At 41.5% G+C, this 21775-nt stretch overlaps 2 protein-coding genes across 2 annotated transcripts; one reads left to right on the plus strand and one right to left on the minus strand.

Annotated features, from left to right (window-relative positions):
- Window positions 1-1886: 1886 nt before the first annotated feature.
- ppifb (peptidylprolyl isomerase Fb) lies at window positions 1887-6761 on the plus strand. Its single transcript, XM_076760671.1, has 6 exons — window positions 1887-2128; window positions 2334-2364; window positions 3427-3515; window positions 3598-3694; window positions 4316-4391; window positions 6082-6761. Exons 1-6 carry the CDS (start codon window positions 1976-1978, stop codon window positions 6215-6217), a joined length of 582 nt encoding a protein of 193 aa, XP_076616786.1. The 5' UTR covers window positions 1887-1975; the 3' UTR covers window positions 6218-6761.
- A 510-nt stretch (window positions 6762-7271) lies between these two features.
- On the minus strand, window positions 7272-21477 carry LOC143339138 (zinc finger CCHC domain-containing protein 24-like). Its single transcript, XM_076760200.1, has 4 exons — window positions 21058-21477; window positions 19480-19680; window positions 9205-9369; window positions 7272-8375 (listed from the first exon to the last, which is right to left on the minus strand). Exons 1-4 carry the CDS (start codon window positions 21268-21270, stop codon window positions 8262-8264), a joined length of 693 nt encoding a protein of 230 aa, XP_076616315.1. The 5' UTR covers window positions 21271-21477; the 3' UTR covers window positions 7272-8261.
- Window positions 21478-21775: the final 298 nt, after the last annotated feature.

The following is a 21775-nucleotide window of genomic DNA, read 5'->3' on the forward strand; positions in this document are numbered from 1 at the left end:
ATCCCCTTTTGTTTTTGGTAAATTATTTTGTACTGGTTTTCTTATTAATCTGTAAGGCTAGAAATCCAATTTCTTTCAACTGTAGCATTGTGCTGATTTAACTGCCCTGGTTTTATGTAAACGTTATTTTAAACGTCATTTAAGAAATATTATTTGTTCCAGTTCAGCACACTGACATGTTGTTTCATATTTATGTCACAAGGAGACATCAAATCAAATGATCCCTCTTTTAACGACACACTGCCACATTTTCATTTCTTTCCCGTCTGAATTGAAACTTTTCATCAATCCCGTGAAAGTCGTGATCATTTCATATTTTGTTCTCACTTTTAAGTGAGCCAATTTGGTGTACAAGGCAGCACCCCAAACCTGTAGTTGCACAATCACAATAAAGGGCCATTTCTGTGGGGGGGTGAGTTGTTTTAAAAAAAAATTTAAAAAAGTAAAGTAAAAAAAAATACAGAGAGAAAGGGCACGTTCATCATTCTGGCCTGGAAAGGATGTTGAGGGCAAGGCTAGATCAAACGTCCCAAGGATGCCTGTATATATGTAAATGAATATAGAGACATGTGAACAGAAATGTATTCATTTTCCCTGGGAATGTGCATTGTTTCTTCAGAATAATAAAAAGCTTGCAACCCCTCTACTGGAAGTGGCTGAATATGGAAAATGAAACTTGTTAGTTAGTGTCTGTGGGTATCTCTCAGCATTTTGTTCCCCCGCTGTAATATACTTTCACCTCTTTTGTTAGGGGAACTGGGACAGCTATGTTTTACATGTAATATTTAGCCTAAGTGTTCTAGTCTGTCACCTGCATACTCTGAGGTGCTAAAGCTAAAAAAGGAGAAAAAAAAACAAGGTTACAAAGTTTGCAGGGGTGGGAGAAAGGCAGTGGGTGGGACGGGTCCAGAAGATTGTAACCGAATCCATAGTTTGTACAATTTTTGATATCATGAGCAGTTGGAAAAATGATACAATCTAAGGTGATTCATGCAATGTGGCCATTGTCTCTATTGTGTACATTGTATGTACAATCATTTCATATTCTAAACTGGTCAGAAAATAAAGGAACTAATTGTGATTTTTAGTCTTGCAGAACTGTATGTAGTTAGATGATGTGACAACCTAATATTTATCTAATAAATATGTATTCAGATGATACCTGTATGTCGCTGTGGTCTTGTCTTTTGTGCACTTGCATCATAGTCTGGTGTTTAAGGCTGCCTAGCTCCCATGGACTGTCTGTCCGAGCAGAAAGTTTACCTTTATAGGTATCAGATTTAGGCTAATATAGCTGAAGATCAGTTTGCCATTGTGTGGAAATGATGTGAGCCCACAGATCCTTTATTTAAGAAAAAAAAAAAAATACAACAGTGTAAAAATATTTAGTTACAAGTAAAAGCCCTTCATTTGAAATTAACCAACTACTTAAGTTTGAGTACAGAAGTGGCTGATATGTTATAATTATGTCCATGTCATGATGCCATAATCAGTCTCTTAATAAAGTCGGACAAATAAATCCTTGACATTTGCACTCATGATATGTTGTGTGATTTGATTTTGAAACTTTCTAAGTTTTTATTTCATTTAAATGTATTCTTACAGATATTTTGTCACGTGATCGTAATACTATGCTGATGATATTTTTAAATTGAAAGTTAGAGATAATCGTCAATGAAAATAATCGTTAGATGCAGTCCTTATCTAAATAAATAACAATGTCACATGGGTTGTAAAAGCACTATTTTGTAACTGCTGTGAGAGCATGGGTTGTCGCTTGCGCTTACATTACGTCTCGCGAGAGTAATCATTTTTTGTGTTTGAATGGCATTTAATCTCGCGAGATCCCGCTCAGCCCACACGACCGGAATTTTACTTCCGGTCGTGTGAAGGAAAACTTCCTCCTCTCACATGTCAGCGTGACTTTGCCGACAGCTGACCTGAGGGAAGTCACTGAACCTCATTAGCCTTCAAAATGTTGCTTTTATCAAACAGGATAAAGTTATGCTCCCTGGCGTTCACCGCCGCGCGCATGTACAGCAGCGGCCCCGCAGCCGCGAACAAGAACCCAACGGTTTACTTCGATATTTCTGCGGACAACCAGCCTCTCGGCAGGGTAACGTTTGAGGTGAGAGGCTGCAAACACCTGCATGGCTTTAAGTTTCACTTTTTAACGCCGTTTTATGTTTTTTATGAATGACAAAATAACAGCTATTGCAAATTAAACCTGAAGTTTGTCCCGCGTCCTGTGTGCCGTTCACTGACAGTCGGTGAATTATAGGGAACAACTTGTTCACATCACCGCCTGAGGCTTTTTATTTTTTCTGTTGCAGCTCAACGCCGACGTCGTGCCGAAAACGGCAGGTAACACACGACCTTTACCGTTATATAACATTTTATTTCATACAAGTTTCAATGTGCTTATACTTTTGCGTGAGTATTTGCATTTTATGCAGCTATATGTTTTAGTTCACCGTGTCTCAGGGGCCAATATTTTTCTTGGACAGCTTTAGCTGCTAGCTTCGTTACAGGTTGCAATTTTTCATAACGTTCATTTCCAGTGAAAACCGTCTATCTCCAAATTTGAATTTTTCTGACAAACTGAAGGATTAAATGCTCCTTTCTTCCTTAAAAAATCTCCTCCTTCTTTAGTTAAACAAACTACTTAAAAACCCTCTTACATCAGCTGGAAAATGCATCGTCATCAAGCTGTAAACAGGCTGTAAATTCCATTAAAAGTCGACTTTTTAGAGATACGTGGTTCTCACAGGACAGCAACACTGCAAACATACAATGACCTTACAGAACATGATGTACTGTTTTGGATTAAACTAGCCAACACTATTTAAAGTAGTTAAAATTAGCTCAACCTTTAACATCTGCAGCAGTAAAATGCAACATGCATAAATACAACAGTAATATTAATCCCAAAGCATCATATAAAATATTAAAACACTGACCGGGGCCATTTTACTGCATAATGAGTACTTTCACTTTTGTGAGGAAGGTTTTGAATACAAGACTTGTACTTGTAGTGGAGTATTATCAGTGTGGTGTTTGTACTTTTAGTTAAGTAAAGGAGCAGAATACTTGTTCTTCCACTGTATGCAACCATAATCAAACAAGTTTGAACAGAACCTGAATGCGTCGGACGGCAGGAGCCTGCACCTGAGATTAGGCAGTTACTAAACACAGTAGGCTGAAAGGATGATTCATGCTCTCAAAGGTCACCGCTTTTCTTCCTTGATTTAATTGGTATTCATGTGCAGGTTTATGAGCCAAAGCTCATTTGGGAATTCTCCACACATCAGACACCCAGCCCTAAAAAACTACAAGGAATAGCTAGCACCCAAGTGTTGATTATTTTCTTTTAATACCTGCTAGTATGGATTGTCAGAGTCATTTGACTCAAAATCTTTCTCGTAGAGAACTTCAGAGCGCTGTGCACGGGGGAGCATGGCTTCGGTTACAAGGGATCAACTTTCCACAGGGTGATCCCTGAGTTCATGTGCCAGGTAGGTTTTTTTATCTCTTTTGTGTCCTTTTGTTGTCCAGCATGCTGTTACAGTGTAAATACAGCGATGTGTGTGTTTCCAGGGTGGAGATTTCACGAACCACAATGGAACTGGAGGGAAGTCGATCTATGGCTGGAAGTTTCCCGATGAGAACTTCAAGCTGAAGCACACTGGACCTGGTAATCATCCCATTCTGCTCGTACGCTGCTGTGAATGAGGGACAAAGCTGTGCTATCTACTGTTTAGTGTCCATCGCTCATTCATTTTGAGGCATAGCGCTTAGTGGTGAGGTATTTTCCAGATGGGGAAAGTCGGCAAATTTGAGAGCCATTGTGAAGCTCAGTGACGGAGGCTCCGGCTGCTGCCGTCTTGGCAGTGCCTGACTATACCAAACTTCCAATTAATCCAAGACAACTGCAGTATTTCGAGGCAGACAGATGGTGTTCTTCAGGGGCTCGTCTCTACAATAAAATATTGGAAACCAGGTTGATCAACAATTTGGAGAGGGCCAAAATCAAACATGGACCAGCAGCAGATTAAATGTTTTAGTCACTTAAAAGTTCAGCTGTGGGAGCCTGTTAAACGTTTGTAATTGGAAACTCAATAATGAATTTAAAGGGAATAAACTGAATGCATGCTGTTCTTCATTGCAACACCAGGTGGCAGCATTTTGCAAGTAGCGTTTGAATAACCTGTTTCAGAGTTTGACGTGTTTCCTTTAGTGTGGCTTTTTCACAGCAGATATTTTGACCTGTGGTGTTACTGATAATATTATTAACCCTTTAACTGCTGCATTGCAGGTATCTTGTCCATGGCCAATGCTGGACCCAACACCAACGGATCCCAGTTCTTCATCTGCACCACCAAAACAGAATGGTATGTGCCACTTATGCTGCTGCGGTTGTTGTAATACAATTCACCTGGAGGTCCCAAACCTTTTCAGCTCTACACCAAAAAAATTGGTTTTTGGACCCAAATTTCCAAAAATACATGATCCATTATTGCAACGTCCTCATTTATAAACTACTGATAATGAACCCGACAAACCATGAATTTAAAAATCGCTGCTCTTCAGCACGTAAAGGTCACATCTAACATCTGTTCTTATTCCCTGTAGTTTCATCTAAACTAGCACAGTAAGAACTTTCCTCCATTATGGTTTTCACTTCCTGCCCTCTGTCTGAATTTAATGTCACATGACTGCAAACAACCTATTTGTTGACAGCATCTGAGCTGAACAGCCCAGCAGAGCAGTTAGTGGATGTAACTGTGTGTGTAGCCCTCTTGTTGTTGTTATGCATTTCACTGCCTATGTAAAACGATTCTGTGACCTTCTCTGGGTCGCGTACCTAAGTTTGGGAAAGTCTGTGACTGGATGGCCTGTTGAGACATCTGCGAAGAGCTCTGATAATTTGCTGTCTGGAAAAGTGAAGACCCCACACAATGAGCAAAACAGACATGTCAATACTTAATCCAAAGTATGCAGAATGATAATGGATAGTTCTCCTTTCTTGCAGTGTCAGTCTCCCCAAACAGCTTGGGTGAACTGTGCTCTATGAATCAGAAAGCATCCATAGATTTGCCTTTTTAAACTATAGAGCGTGGGAAATATGTGTTTCTGGCTCTTTTTAAACCTGAAATTACTTTAGAATTATGCAAATGCGGAAAAACATGACAAACCAAGACATATAACTGAGGATTTTGTCTAAATTCTGAGCGTGCCTGCAGTGGCAAAGTGCAGTTTGGTCACAGCAAACTTTGAAACATTCAGTGAAACGTTAGTTTGAAAACATGGAAAAAGAGAGTAGCTTCAGTACAAAAGCATGTGTTTTAGGTTGAGTATTGTTGCCTATTTGTATCCTTTAATCATAGTGCAGGATGCACTGCCACTTACAGCAACTTACCCAGAATCCAAAACAGAAGAGCTCTCAAACCCAGCACCAGGACCTTTGCTTTTGATATATCTTATTGATTTTCAAGAAGATACAAACCATGTAAGAAATGAGACATGACTTCACTTCACCCACTCATCCCCTAAATACAAACTGAAAATGAAATTCCCATCCCTACCACCCACCCAGGTTACAGAATACAGAAGACAAAAGTATAAGATGGTTAAATAATTGTATGAAATAGGACGTTTATGGGTTCCACAGTATTCTTTATCAAGGGATCAGTATAGAGCCATACAAAAAGTATCCACCCAGCTGAACAACTTTGTTATACCATCCACCTTTAAAGCTTTGCTCCCTCTGGAAAGCTTTTTCTAACATGTTAGATGTAAATGTGAGCCGAGCTGTGTCCAGTTATTGTTGAAATGCTGTTTCAGAGCTTTTTCCCACCCTGCTGGGATCAAAATTCTTGTGTAAGCAGTAAATTCTTGTAATGCTTTGGCACGAGGACAACAAAAACGTGCAGATTTGAATGATGGCCTACAATAGCGGAATCATTGCAGAAACGGTGGCATCACCCAACAAAAAGCCGTGAGTCAAGCGCAGTCGGTTGCACCATGGATCGTCTCACTGTCCGGGGGCAGTGATAATAAAGCCCCTCTTTCTTCATTTAGGCTGGATGGCAAGCATGTTGTCTTTGGCAACGTGAAGGAAGGACTGGACGTGGTCAAGAAAGTGGAGTCTTTCGGTTCCCGGTCTGGGCGGCCCTCCAGGAGGATCACTATCACAGACTGTGGAGAGCTCGTGTAAGATCCCCGTGTGGACACGGCCGTAGTCTCATCTCCTGCTGTAATTTCAACGAGAGTCTGAGTGAAAGAAGCTCTTTCTTCAGTCATGGCACAGAGAGATACCTCACTTTACTAACAACTGACTATCTCACAGCCACACTCACTTTTTATTGTTTTGGTACTTAAAATGTTCATCAGGAAGGCACTTAAGTGTGTCATGCTATAAAATGTGAACTTGTGTTATAGAATAGAAGACAATGGGCTGTTGAGCTCTAATATATCGGAATGAGCCATTAATTCTTCAACATGCATTGAAAGAAATATTTCTTTGCAAAAAATAAAGTCATTGTTTTCTAAATACGTGAGCTCGTTCTTGTTTGATTTGCATGAACTTTGACGTCAGTATTACAGACTCCTTTAAAACCGCAAGAATGGGTTTGAATCCCTCTGAGCGACACCTCTCATCCCGTAAGTTGATATATTATTATAAAAATATCAATTATGGCTGCTCTCAGCCGAAGTTTTGCCCTTGAACATCTGGCTGAAATAAAGTTGATTTAGAGTGGAAGGTGTGTCCGTTTATTGGTGGGAAGGTGAATGTTTGGTCGCCGGCTGAGATCAGCGTTGCGTCACTCTTCCCACCTCCTTCTGTTTCCCTCATCAGCCTCAGTTGACTAATGATCTTACCCCGTGAAGCATTCGTTCTGCTGAGGTCTGTCGAGGGAAATGTTTCATTTTTGGGGTCAGCTTGGGTTTGCTGCACGTTTTTTTGTATTACGCTGCACTGCAGGTTCTGCCAGCGGTGGTATATGAGAGGGCGATGGAGACTGATCTGTTTTTGCTTTGCTGTAAGTAAATTTTACCAGATGCTGCAAAAATATTGAGAGAGGTTGAGATTCTGTTCTGTGCTGTGGGGAGATGGAGATGTGCAGCCGCTGGATCGGTTAATGCTGAAGTGAGAATGTGCTGTTATCAGTCGTCAACTATTCAGCCTTGTGCGTACTCCCAAATCCTCTCTGCTTCACGGATGAATTAAAAACCACGACGGGATCAGCTTACAAAAATCACACTCTGAATAACGTGTTTAAAAACATTTTAATACAAAAACATTTAAAGGGAACACTCAAACTAAGGCACATTAAATTTTTCACACCTTTAAACCGTTAAAAGTGAAAGGGCTTTTCTGCTCCATGTTCATTCATTCAAAAAGCCTCTAAAGAAACGTGCACATCCAACCTTCCTCTTAATCCTTCATCATCTTTGGTACATTCAGATTTTTATTCCTTTTTGTCTCATGTTACATAAAAAAAGCACTTTTTGAGTTTTTCTTAGCACTGGGTGCCAAACTAGAACAGCTGTCATTTATGCTGTTTTTCCAGGAACTAAAATGCTTCTCCCATATTGCATTAGTTTACAGTTTTGTAAAACTTTGGAAAGGCAAACTACCTAAAAGATGTCTTCAGAAATACAGGCACATAGCATATAAAGAATAAATGTTAGTCGGCTAATATATTCCTGCACAAAGTATAATAATCAACAAGTAATGGCTTAAAAATATATTCCAAAATTATGTACCCTCCAGTACTGATAATAATGCAGATACACATTAATACTGCATATCCTTCTTAGTAAAGACTTGTTGCATATTTTATACAGAAAACATTTCATTTAAGTTATTTCTGGAATATACAAACGTGTAAAACAGAATCTTTCATCTGGAAACTCCACTCGTTCCAACGCGCCGGACACGAGCGAAGACAGACACAGAGCTAAAGTTTCTTAATTCACAGTTGGTAAGATTCTTAAGGTTCATCGTTAAGACTTCAGATGAATATTCACATAATGATGACTGAGTAAGAAACAAGTACTCGTCTCCACTGAGAGATGCTGTAGAAAAAAAGAGCCTCTTATGCTGAGAGTCACAGTGTCAGAGAGGATACATCATGAGAATAAACCGTTAGACGCTGCAGTACATAAAGTTTATTATCGTGTATTTTTAGTAATGAAAATATAAGTGTCCCTTTTTGAGAAAACTTTGGAGGAGTGTGTAAGGCGGGTGGAGTGTGTTATTGCACGCGGCGGCAGTAGTAGCCGAGGACTTTGCATTTTTCACACAGGTGCTGCGGGTGCTCTTTGCTTTGGTCCGACACGTCTAACCCGTCCGGCTTCTCCAGAGGTCGCTGGAACAAAGAAAGAGAGAATTACTGTTAGAACTACTGCAAAGTTTTCCTCAGTATTGCCTCTGGGAACTTTTTCTTAATAGCCTTTGGTGGAGTTTATGTTTAGTTTTGTGAAAAATAACATAAAATTTCAATAAAATAAAGGTATTTTCCACCAGAATTCCTGGCTCAAATCCTGTAGACAGCTGAAGCACTTCATTTTACCTAAATTAATGTGGTTAATAATTACATTTTTATAAGACTGGATAGTATGTTTGGAATCTGTATCAGGATCCAGAGCCACGTCAACATACAGTATGCACAGTGTCCCAGTTAAGGACAGAAGAATCACCTTGAAATGCTATAAAATTCTGCACAGAGCTGATATTTGCATCCAAGTTAGAGACCATGCACACAAGAATTTGGCAACCAGTTACAGGAAAAAGGGATGGGATTTAAAAAATAAATGTAGATTTGGTGAAGTTCATCACCACACACATCATAGCTCATAAAGTCCTTTATAAACTGACCCATGGAACTGTTTGCACCAAAAACTAACTGGTAAAAACATTGTACCTGCAACAGTGTGTCTGTTCTACAGTCACACAGGATCTGACTTTGTTTGGGTCATAGAGAAAACATAAAGCAGCTCTTGGCTTCAAGGGTAAAACAACAAGAAATATACAGTCACAGCATGCAGTCATAGAAAATAGAACAGGTTTACTGCCATGTTGTGCGCAGTGAAGCAGTGTTTTCCTGTGAGGATTCGACTCACGAAACCTTTCCTTCATCTGCAGCGAGCACAGTTTTCTGATGCTTCCTTCTGTCTGTGGGTCGGATGTTCTGTTACCTGCTTATGAGGGTAAACGTTGATGTGGCACTTGATGCATTCTTGTCCCATGTTGGCCCAGGAGTTCCCACTCATCCACTTCCTCTTGCACTTTGGACATTTATATTCACCGAAGCACCTCTTCTTTCCCTGATACGGGGTCAGGCCTTCACCTTTGGGTCGAGCCTGGACAAAAATATACAGAAGACAACAGTTTTTACATGGCTGACCTTTGTGAAACCCACTTTACCATGTTGCTTCATTCGATTTGACCCTGGTGAAAGCTATAGAACTCACCATCTTGTCTGATAAGGTGGGTTCCTCATCTCTGGCAGAGAGAGGAGTATTAAACATTGGTATTTGTTGATCCATAAAGCCCTTTTTGGAAAGCTACAACCTCCCATCTCAGCAATGCTGGATTGGAACCTCAGACCACTTATGCTTGACGTCCCCTCGGGTCCAGTCTGAATTTGGAAAGTCAACCTTTTATTTTAGTGTCTCTTGGAATTATCTTCAACACGCGTTAAAAATCAATTCTCTGCTGACCTATGGACATTTTAAAACCATGATCACAAACTTCCCGGCATCAACGTTTAACTGTTTCAACTGATTTCTCTTAAACCTCGCCTATTTATTTTTAACTTGACATTATCGTAAATGATTCCTTGAGTTTAAATAAAGATTTGAAATGAAATGAAAATACTTAGAATTGAGACATTTGTCACTGTGTAAACCTCAACAGCTTTGCAAACATTTTGGCTTTTGCCTCTCACCACCTTCAAATGGAAGACTGACCCATTTGGTTTCCTTGGACGGCTGCCAATTCAAAGCTCTGCGTGATTAAAACGGGAAGTGATAGCTGCCCCGCTGGTGGCCAAGAGCGCGGAGCTTATGGAGTAGCTCTGTCTCAGGAATGAGATGATTATGTATGGTGTCTGTCAATTAAAGGTAAAAATCTCATTTGCGTCAATGCTTGATTAACACACGTTCCTGGAGGTGTGAGCTTTACAGTTCAAAGGAACCTGTCTTATCAAAACTCTGAGTGTTGAAGGACAGCGTTGAAATTTAGAGGACTCCTTGTCCTGTAGGAGAAAAGCTTAATAGTTAATCTCAAGGAAGTTGTGATATATTGTAATGGTTAGGTGTAATTTATTAGTTGGACAGAAAAGAAGGAGTCTCAGCTTTCCCGTTAGAAATGAACTCCCTCCCTCCAGCTGTGTTCCCGCGGGACCATAAAGGAGGCCCCGGCCTGTGGGGGGACCAATGGGAGAGGCCTCCCTGCTATAGGACAAATACCTCAGGCTCTCAGTCATCCCTCCCAGCTGGCCCCAGCCCACCAATCAGGACAGAAAGATCTTAGCAGGGAGGAAATAAAACCCAGATGAACTCTCCACTTGTATAACATGACAAAATCCTAAACCCATCACGAAGAAATCATCTCGACAAGACTGGTTTAAATTAGAAGCTCCTCAGCTGAAAGTAGGGCAAGTCAAAATTAAGACTGAATCCGCACCACCAGAGGAGTGCATGTCAAATCTTGTTTTGATTTCACAGCAGGAACATATGTCAGGTTCAAAACGTCTTACAGATCATTTTACTCATTTCCAGGACTACATCTGTTTCACAAAACACAGTGAAGGCTCCAACAGGCAAATCTCTGTTAAGGCCACTGTGAAGCATTTTGAGGCCCGTGTTTGCATCACCTAGCCACCACGAGGCACTGTTGGAGGTCACTTTTGATGGCAGCCCTCTCTCTCTCAAGCGCCTACAGGGAGAGCAGACAGAGCATCATCTTCCTGAGGGAGGAAACAGCTTTCAATCTGCAGAGCAAGCAAAACAAACTCGACCTAAAGTCTGGAGCCCACAGGGCAGCAAAGGGCATGGCGCACTCCGGAGTTTCCACCGGCCCCATGAAAGATGTGACGCCGACAGTCGACAAATGAAACTCACGCTTGTGACCTGACAGCAAAGGGACTGTCTTGTGGAAAGCAGGAAAGTCCGATTGAAAGCAGAAAAATGCACAAATCTGTCATCAAGCCCTCTTTGTGCACGACACGACCAGTTTATTTAACACACCTCAGAAAACCTTTCATTGTCTCTTGTGAATCTTTAGAAATAAAGATTGTTTGGATTGAGACACTGTGACAACATATTTCAATAAGAGTAAAAATATTTTTCCAAAATGTATATCACAATAGATCTGATGCTTAAAAAATAGGTGTAAAGCAATCAGAATGATGCCAATACAATGAACCATCTTCCACTATACACCTATACAACATCTGGAAGGAAAAGCCAGATTCACCCAGTAGATGTTGCGATATTTCACTGGGAAAGTGAAAATCTTAACCTGCTGGTGGCGCTATGCTAAAGTCAGGGGATCACCAAAGTCAACAGGCTTCATCCTCTGTAGACCATGAATGTCTCTTCCAAACTTCATGTCAATCCATCCCATAGCTGTTGAGATCGTTCAGTCTGACCATCCTCTGAAGCCGCACTGCTAGCATGGCTGAAAACATGAAGGCGTGATGTTTAAGGCTTGGTTAAACTTGTTGAGATTTTAAGATTTTTGGCCCTCCTCTCTTCATCCAAACAGGCACATTTTTCCCAGAACAGATTCTTCACATTTGAGAGCAGATCTTTGCAGCCTGTAACCCAGCTTGAGAAACTGCTTTGTTTTGAGATAAAAAAAAAAAGATCTTAAATTAATTTATAATGTGCATTGCAACCCATCCCGTCCAAAAGCCATAACTTCAGTTGTGTAACTTAAATCAGCACAGACCGATGTAAAGCCAGATTTTCAGGCTGCAGCAGATAAGCTTGGCCCAGATCCTTGTAGCCTGGTGAGAGAGGCCCAGGAGGTTGGCTGCCTCCCTCTGCCATCATCTGGAAACCATCAGGATAAACAATGGACTACTCCAAATCCTCACCCCCCCTCTTTCTCCTTTCTCTCTCCCTCCTTCACTCTCTCCCCCACTTCCATACCCCCATGACACATTTATCCCAGAGAACACAGCAACACCAAGCCCATAGGATACCATGTGGTCAATTACTCCACACCAACAAACCCACAGCTCTCTCCCTTCGCCGGGTTGAATTTGTGTCAGACCCCCACAGCATCAGGGAGAAGCCCAGCTGTTACCAAAGCAAAACAGCCCGTTAATGCCTGGCCTGAAGTCCACGGCAATGGGTTTCCCATGTTTTAAAGACTCCTGTGTCGACTTCAGCGATACTTTTCATTATCTTGTGAAATCAATTATCTCTGGGAGGGTTTAAAACAACAAACCAACGACTTTCCTTTTGCCCCGAAGGGAAAGTTCTAGAACATCCAGATCTTGTTGTGGAAAACGGTTATTATGGTAAGGAGAGGTGAAGCGATTAGTTGAGTAATTGGTAATGAGGATCAATTAACTGCTGGTTATTGTGAGGCAGGAATGCCAAATATACTCTGGTTCCTGCTTTTACAATGTGAGGTTTTACTGCTTTTCTCTGTTTTATGTCTGTCATTATCATTATAAAATAAACACCTTTGAGTTTTCGGGTGTTGGACGGACAAAATTAGCTATTTGAAGACGTCACCTTGGACTTACTGTTAACATACATTCAAATATGATTAAAATTCTACTTTAGGAAGCACCGAATAAGACTGTGGTGTGGACATTTTGTCATGTACATTATCTTTGAAACAGATGTCGTGATCATCTGCTAAGAGTATAAATCAGAGATCAATCAGACTACTTTAGTAAATTTGGGATAATCCCTTGGATTATATGGCTGTTCACAATTATTATGACGTGGCACGATAACTGAAATACTCTTGGGGTGAAATCTGTTCTAAATAAATAAATGTCTTTCACAGACACACTGGTGTTAATAATATCCCTTTCTTTACATATTTGAGCTTTGACTCATTAAAGGTGTGAAGTATTACTTTGACAGACACACTGTTGTTGGATAATGATGACAGTAAAGTCACAGTTATGCTATATTACGATGTAATCCATCTGCAGCCTTTCTGCAAATCCCGCACATCTGAACTAATGAATGGATTAACCTTCCTCCTCTCCAGAACAAATGTGATTAGATTAAAAAAATGGAGGCCAAAGAGCAAATGATTGGTTTTCTATTTTCCTTCGAGGCTCTCTGGATTTTCATTAAATTGAATGATTTCCTCACATTCACACACATCATATTTCTCAGCATCTATTTCCCACGCACTGCTGCTTTCAGAGGACGACTATCGACCAGTACACGCTCTGATCCATCCAGTGTGTGACCGAGCTCCAGCTCTGACTGTGGTCGAGTTGACGACATATACAGCTGTGAGCTGGCGTTGTGTTTCACAAAGGGTGAATGACAGGGGCAGGTGGGCTGGCACACAAACAAGACGAGCAACAGCAAAATATTCCCAACTTCAGTTCAAAACACAGCAGTGTCAGAGTCAAGAAGACGCTGTGTGGAGACTTAATAAAGTTTGATTTTATTGTCTTGTTCAGTAATCGGTGCAGTCCTTCATACCCTGATCTACTCAACCAAATGTGGACTACATAAGCAAAGAGCATGAAGCATATAAATCTTTTAACAAGACATTCTCTCAGCTTTCCTCTTTCACAATACTGGAGCAACTTAAACAGCAGAGCTGATCCAAACCTTCTTGAGGCCATAAGCAAGAGAGAAATACCCAAATTTGGTGTAATGCTCACAAACCCCAGAGTTTTGTATGCAGCCCAAATCTGCTAATAATTATTCTACTTTTTACAACCCCGACTCCAAACAAGTTGGAACGCTGTGTGAAACATAAATAAAAACAGAATCAAATCATCTGCAAACAAACTGTGTTTACTGACAACGGTTTTACGAAGTGTTCCCGAGTCCATGTAGTAACCTCCTTTACACAATCATGTGTTCACAAAGTGGTGAACCTCGCTCCATCCTTGGTTGTGAATGCCCCTTTCATACCCAATCATGATACTTCTACCTGTTACCAATGAACCTGTTTACCTGTGGATTGTTCCAAACAGGTGTTTTTGGAGCATTCCACATCTTTCCCAGTCTTTTGTTGCTCCTGTCCCAACTTGTTTGAAACGTGTTGCATCAAATTCAGAATAAGCAGATATTTACAAAATAACTTGACAAGGTAAAAAATAATGTAGAGTTAAAGACGCCACAGACAGGGAAACATCTTTTAACACTCATTCCCCGCTCATGTGATTCCAACTGGAAAAAGTGTGAAGTACAAATCCTCCAGGATGACAAAAGTGATTTCATCTTGAAAACATGCAGTCACACAAAAAGGGAGCTCTACACCATTCTTTCCTATACATCCATTAGCTTTGCGCAGATGGACAGCCGCTGTTTATGAGGGGAGTCTATCTACCCCACATTCCAGGGTTTCCTCTATCTTGCTCATCCTCCTCAGCAGATGATGTGGCCAAAAGCAACAGACAGCCTACTGAGGACAGATAAGACTTTTATCAGCAGAGAAAACAAAAGGACCAAAGCAGCACTAATCAGACAGTGTTGCTTGAGATTCACCAGTTACATGTTTGGCTATGAACTGCGTTACTCCACCTGAGGTACGGCGTCAAGTCCAAAAACAGCATGATATCATTATCAGCTTTTCTACTGACATATCAGCAGAAAGACGCCCTAAAGTGTGAGATCAAACAGCAGTAAAACGATCATCTCTGGAGATTGAAATCCCAAAGCACTCATCTAAAATAGGCCACAATAATATATCAGTTTGTGAATATGGCATGCCATTTTATTAAATGTTTATTTCTGCTCAGCCTCTGCTTAGTTAGCTTAGCATAAAGACTTGAAATGGGGAAATAGCAAGCCTGGCTCTGTCCAAATGTAAAAGAAAATAAATAAATAAATAATCAGCCGACCAGGATCACTAATGAATTTGTTGTATCTCACCTGGTACGATCATGGTGATGTAAAGACTGCAGGAGTGACTGTGCCTGGCCAACAAACAATCCAGCACTCGTTGTGTTCACACTTTCATGTTTCAGACTTTTTAGCGTGGATTAAACAAACAAGATACAGCGTGTTAATTAGCAGATTTTGTTACTTTTGGGTGGATTCAGTTGAGCAGTTTTCCCTCTGTTTCCAGTCTGCATGCCAAGTTAAACTACTCGTCTCCTGTTGCATATATCAGAAAAAGGTTAAGCTCTTCCTTTAAAGCAGTAGTTATGTCATACACGCCCTCAATCATTAGCAATGACAATTAATAAAAACTACTAAAACTACAAGTATTTCATGGCTTAGAAAGACATGTTGTGATGTTAGATGGTGTTTTTCCTGCCTGATAAGACTAAATGAATCCATGGTACTGAATGCTGTTGAATATTAGTTTATTTTACAGGAAGAAGTTGACATTAAGGAGTAAGATAAGAGGGCTGATGCCACTCTTAGGTCTGTCCGGTAAATATGAAGCTACTACCAGCAGCCAGCTATCTGAGTTCAGCACAAAGACTGGAAAAAGGGGGAACAGATAGCCAGACTCCGTCCAGGGGTGATGAAATCTACCGACCAGCTCCTCTAAAATTCAACAATTAACATGCTTTATCTCGTTTGTTTAATTTCATGGTAAAATGTCAAACTTAAGGACAGAGTTAAGGATATTGCATCGGGGGATGAGATGCTGATTAGGGCTCAGAACTAAAAATATCTGTTTCGGCTTTCAAAGACCACATATAAATCAAGGAATTTCCTCTGTCAGCCTTGCAGCTATCAAACGTTCCTCTGTCCAAAGTAATTACTGTATCTAAGCAGACTTCTTCCCTCCATTCAAACATGATTAAACTGGAACTGTAAAGACATACACCCACTTCCTGTGCTGCACTGTTTCCAAAAGGCACTTTCTGGATGCAGACATCTCTGGGCAGCTGCTCACTGGCCCTTTAAACGAGTGTCCGACAGCCGCTCCTCTGCATAGACAGAGACGGAGATGACTGCAGCCAAGCAGAGCTCAGCGAACAATACAGCCTGACTTCCTGACCTTTGGTTCCACAGCCTCTCTGGAGAAACAATGCCCTCCTTATTTAGCCCAGGCTCTTCCCACTGTACACCCATTTACTATCAGCACACCGTACACACTTGTGCATTCTCTTTACAGTAACCGGGTCCAGCTACTTAATTGGCAAGAGGTCATTAAAATGTTGTGACCCTGGGACAGAGAGTGAAAGGTGTTAACCCTGCAACATATGAGGTCATTTGGTTGAAAATGGAAACAGTTGAATTTAAGTTGGACATTAAATCATTTTTCTGCAACTTGACATAAAGTGAGTGAACCAACACTCTGTATTTCAGTTGTCTAAAGCTAGAAAAAAATGCCTCAGATTCCAGCTAAGAAGAACAAAAAGCAGTTTGTTCAGTAGTTACAGCTTCAGAAGAACTCGGCTTCAACTGAACAGGCCTTTTGTCATGACGGGCTCAGTAATCATTGCTTTGGATCGTGAATATTAGCAACACTTGCTAAAATCTGACATCATCTTTCTGAAGCAGAGTGAGCGTGGCAGAGAGCCAGCCAGCAGAAATGGCTTCCAGATTTTGCACATTTTAAGGGGCGTGACTGCAAAGAAGAATCGTAAATATCTCTGAGTAATCCTTTGACGTCTTAACCTTCGAGTGAAGCGAGTAACCCAACTCTCCACTATGCTGTCAACAGGATGTTGACCACTTACAGGCCAAGCGCTGCACAGATAGCATATCGAATACCTTTCAGTGTGACTGCAACCCAGATGCACGGGCTCCACCTTAACTGGCGCTTTTTCATTATTTTTCATCACCTACGGCTTCCACTGAGGAGCCGTGTGTTTCTTTATCAAAGAAGCAGACTTTTAGAGTTGACATGGGCCCCATTCCACCCAGAGAGAGAGGCTGTTAAAGGCCCCACACACCCACTTCCTGTGTGCTTCTTCTCTCATCTTACTGAGCCGTGACATTCTTTGATTCCTGTCCACCGCGGCTCACCAGTACAAACCAGTCAGCTAAGGAAGCCAAAGAAACTCACAGCTCCTGATAAGATGTTTTTACCTCTCCATTAAAAATGACAGCTTTTCAACAAGTGATTTTTCGACGCTTTGATTTACGCCTCTCTGTTTGAAAGAAGCAATGCTTGTGTTACGCTGTTTCCCGCCTGGTCAGGATCAACCTACAGACTCATACAAACTCAGAAATAAGTGTCAGTGTTCTGCGACATCACATGACTCAGGAATCTGTCATGCAAGGATTCAAGTTTTACGCCTGTGGCTGAAGCACAGCCGTTTGGATCAATCAGCATCCAATGAGGATGACTGGCAGCAATGGGTGGGCGTAGTTTAGGTGTGACAACAGCATGACCGTTTGTTCAAAATCAACAATGGCGGATGGCGAATGGTGGAACTGGAGAGTATTTATTCATTGAAAGAAGAACAAAGAATGACACTGATTTTCTTTGTGGAAAAGAAGTTTCCGCTCATCTCTCAAACTGCCTTTGGCCAGAGTTTCGCTCTCTTGCTACATCATATGATTTGTTGGTCTGACTGGCTGAAGTTATCCCCTGATAGACGATGACCGACGCATGATTCATCCAATCACCCTCTAAGAATTTTCTGAACGCACCCGCCCTTTTCCGAATAATTTCCATGGACAACTTCCCAGATGGTTCGTTGTAACAAACCATCTGGGACCAGCACAGCAGGTTAGCCCAGGTGTGCACAGATGTGAAAATGTTAAGAGCTATAATGTCACTGCAAATGATTTTCTCCACATTCCTCACATTCCTCCACTGTTCACTGCTGAACTGCGCCAATCTCCGCCGTGTTGGCAGTGATGGAGACGACATGCTTTCAGAGATGAGAGACAGGAAGAGAGAGTCAGCCAAATGTCGAACAAATTCTTAATAATGGCCAGGTTTGATGTAAGCTGATAGCCGGACTCTTCCTACACTTCTTCATGTTTTTTAGTTAGGTGAATGTTTTGGGAAATACGCTTATTGGCTTGCATGCATTGATGAGAAGACTGACCACTTTCATTTTAATCCATTAAACAGCCAGGAGACAGTTAGCTTAGCTCAGCACACAGACTGGAAACAGGGGGAAACAGATAGCCTGGCTGGATCCAAAGGTAACAAAATCTGCTTGCCAGCACCTCTAAAACTCACTAATTCACACACTATATCTCAGTTTAATTCATACAAAGATCATAGTATAACTAATAATTCACTGTTTTGGGGAAGCTTACATGCCTTTGCACAAAGTTAAGCTAGCTGTTTCCCCCCATTTACAGTCTTTATGCTAAGCTAAGTTTACAGGCTCCTGGCATACAGATGCAAGAGTGGTATCAATCTTTTCATTTGACTCTCAACAAGAAAGCAAACGAAAGCATATTTCCCAAAAATGTATGGCTTTAAGCTCACACAGCAGGAATTCAACATGCACAAGAAATATGATTTCCTGTGTTGGAAGGAAATATTTTAAATGCCTGCTTATGTCTTAGACGTTACCCTCCGATTCTGCTGTTTGACACTCTAACACATTATCAATAACTGTCTGGTGAAATTGCTCAAAGATTACTCGGTGTTAACATATGTGGAACTATCAGAGAATGTTTCAGTTTTCACACTAGCAAATCCTCTGTTTGCCTCACAAAAGGAAGCAATTACACTTTACTGACTCCTTTATATAATGGACCAGTAAAAGTTAACAGCTATTTGAACTTCTACTTTTGCTACTTTGCTTCTTGGACACATCCTGTCCATCAGTCATTTGATTATTTCCATTATACCTAACAAATGTCAGGCATTTCCCTCTGAACATGATCAATGGGGAACTGCAGCTGCGCATAAAGCAGTGGTAATATTTCTTTCATGTTTGGAGTGGAGGTCGTGCCTCGTTCCACAGAGAAACCTATCATCTTTCATTAAGGCCTGCTCCGAGATCCAATCTGGCATCTGCTGCTCATTACCAACCTGTGGTGGTACATCGAACTCAAATATGTGCTGAGGAATCTATTTCACAATGAAGGGAGAATAAAGTTGGACTTTATACTTTTAATACCAGAAAATTTAAAAAAAAGGTGACTAATACACCAACAACTCAGAGGAAGTATGTGGGTTTGTAATAAACCTAATGTTTTTCTCCGTATCGGACAGCACTTTGTGTGTTCTTCGCATGTGCTCTTTCTCATATATTCATGCTTTTGACTGACAGCCAAAATGGCCCCTCACACTGCACAGCTGTTTCAGTTTAGGCTGCTGCCTGCGAGGATCTGCACCTGACTGATGTGCAGCATCACCGACTGGCTCACCTGAGGGCAGTCTTTGATGTAGTGTCCTTTGTTGAAGCAAAGGTGGCATAGGTAGTTGGGCGGCGGCCTTTTGCTGGGTTTTCGTGTCTCGGGGGACAGGGAGAGGTCTGAGAAATGGTCCGCCAGAGAGCTCAGCCCGTCCACGATGTTGTTGAGGGACCCGTAGGGTGAGGTGCTCTTGTAGAAATTGTTGTTCAAGGCCTGTCGGAGAAAAGACCAAGAGGATAAATCACTGGCAACAGAACCATGCAGAAATACACAGTGGACACCTTCATACAGTAAAGTAGGGCTGCAGCTAACAATTACTTCATTACTGATTGATCTGTTGATGAATCCCATTACTACTTATGTATGTAAATATCCTTAGATTAGCTTTATTTGTCTAACTAATAGTCCATTCCATTATGATGATATAAAGCAGAGAAAAAGCTGGATATTCTCACGCTCAAGCAGCAAGTTTTTGGCATTTTTTATTGATGAATGACTTAATGAATTAATCAATAGTTTGTGTCATTTCAGCTCGACACAAAGTACCTCTCACGTCACAGAAACACACAAGGTTATTGTTGTGACTGTACGATGAAAGAGCATTTCAGCCAGCATGCCAGTCCATCACCCTGATTGATTCGCCCGTTTGTCTCTCCGACAGTAGTCCACATTATTTCATTTCTGCAGATGTGCTGCCTTTACTGCATCTATGCTGTGGGGCCAATAGTGTCCGTTTCCGTGTCAGAACAAAATGCCTTTGTCATGCATTCTTCTAACTTGTTCTATTGACACGGCACAATCAGCATCATTGTGCCAGTGGAGGAGACGGGTGCTATGGCACCGCAGGGCAACCATGAAGAAGAACAGCCTGCAGACACTGGCTGTTTACTCTGAAGGCATCACAGAAGGAGAATTGTGATCAGATGCATGTGTCCATTGCAGTGGGTAATGCCCTGCATGAGACATCAAACCACTGCATGTCTGTGGTGTGTGTGCAGTTACAGCATGTCATTAGAAATGTTGCATTTCTGAAGTTAAAAAGTGATTTTTATAATTAAAGTACATAAAACTGTCTTTTTTTAATGTAAATATTTTAACCAAAACTCACTTTTTTATGATGTATGTCAATTTATCCTACTTTTCCTGAATGTGTCAGTATTCTATTAAGCAGTAGGGAGCCCCACTGGGTGAACTCTGCATACTCCTCTAACCGAGCAGAGGCCAGCCAGGGTGAACTCTAACATTTCTAAAACCTTCTGAGAGCTCTTTCTCAACCAGCCAGTCGTCCTGCAGCTGCACACTGACACCAGAACAGTCTGCACACACTCAGGCACTATACCAGGGTACAAAACACATATTCATATGCTACCCACTCACCACAGTGCAACCCAATGAAGGCATGCAGGTGAGGTTTACTATGGGCAACAAAAATAACCTGCAGTGAAATATGTGAGTATGATATTCATGCACGTCGGTGGAGAGAGATTTCTGACATAGAGCAAAGAAGAGATGACTGGATGGAAGCGCCATGCAGAGCGTTAATCATGACTATGAGCGCGTTATGACAGCGTAACATGACATGAATTCTACCTCACTCCTCAGATGGAAGAAGTTGTTGAGATAGTTGGAGCTCAGATCAGCTGCGCTGCGCTTGGAGATGTTCATGTCCTGAGGAGAAGCGTCCGACTCGGCTTTGAACGCATCAAAAGCGCCGCTCTGAGTGTCTTGCAGAGACATATAGACCCAGTTGAGCAGCTGTGCAGGTTGGTACACGGGGGTACCAGCCTCTATAGCAGACATCATGTTGCTTTTGGAGGACTGCGCCTCTTGGAACAGCACCGTCAGAACCGCCGGATTATCTGGACCACCCAACTTCTTTCAGTCATCCCCCCGCTCCGGCTGGATGGGTGTGATCCTTGTGCTCACCTGGGGAGCCCTGAAGGACCCCAGTAAGCGGACAGCAGTGACGGGGGAGAGCGCAGTGGAAGCATGAAGCGCAGCAGCCTGAATGCCAGTGGGAAGCTTGGAGCAGCGCTGCGCTCTGGACTTCTGTTTGCGTCACAGCGAATAGGAGGTCCAGCATGAGTTTGCACCTTCATGCTTACCTTTCCTTTACATTTGTAGCTACAGTATATCCAAGGATGTACAGTTCTACGATCTAAAAGTAGACGTTATGGTGGAAGGAAAAAAATGAAAATGATAGTTTATATAGGTCTGTTAGTAATATTAGATATATGATTTATCAATAAATTAATTATTTCGTTTAAAAAATGCACCGAGTCACGTTTAATATTTGCCCCAAAAATAT

This window comes from Chaetodon auriga, chromosome 20, assembly GCF_051107435.1.
Source record: "Chaetodon auriga isolate fChaAug3 chromosome 20, fChaAug3.hap1, whole genome shotgun sequence".
NCBI lineage: Eukaryota > Metazoa > Chordata > Actinopteri > Chaetodontiformes > Chaetodontidae > Chaetodon > Chaetodon auriga.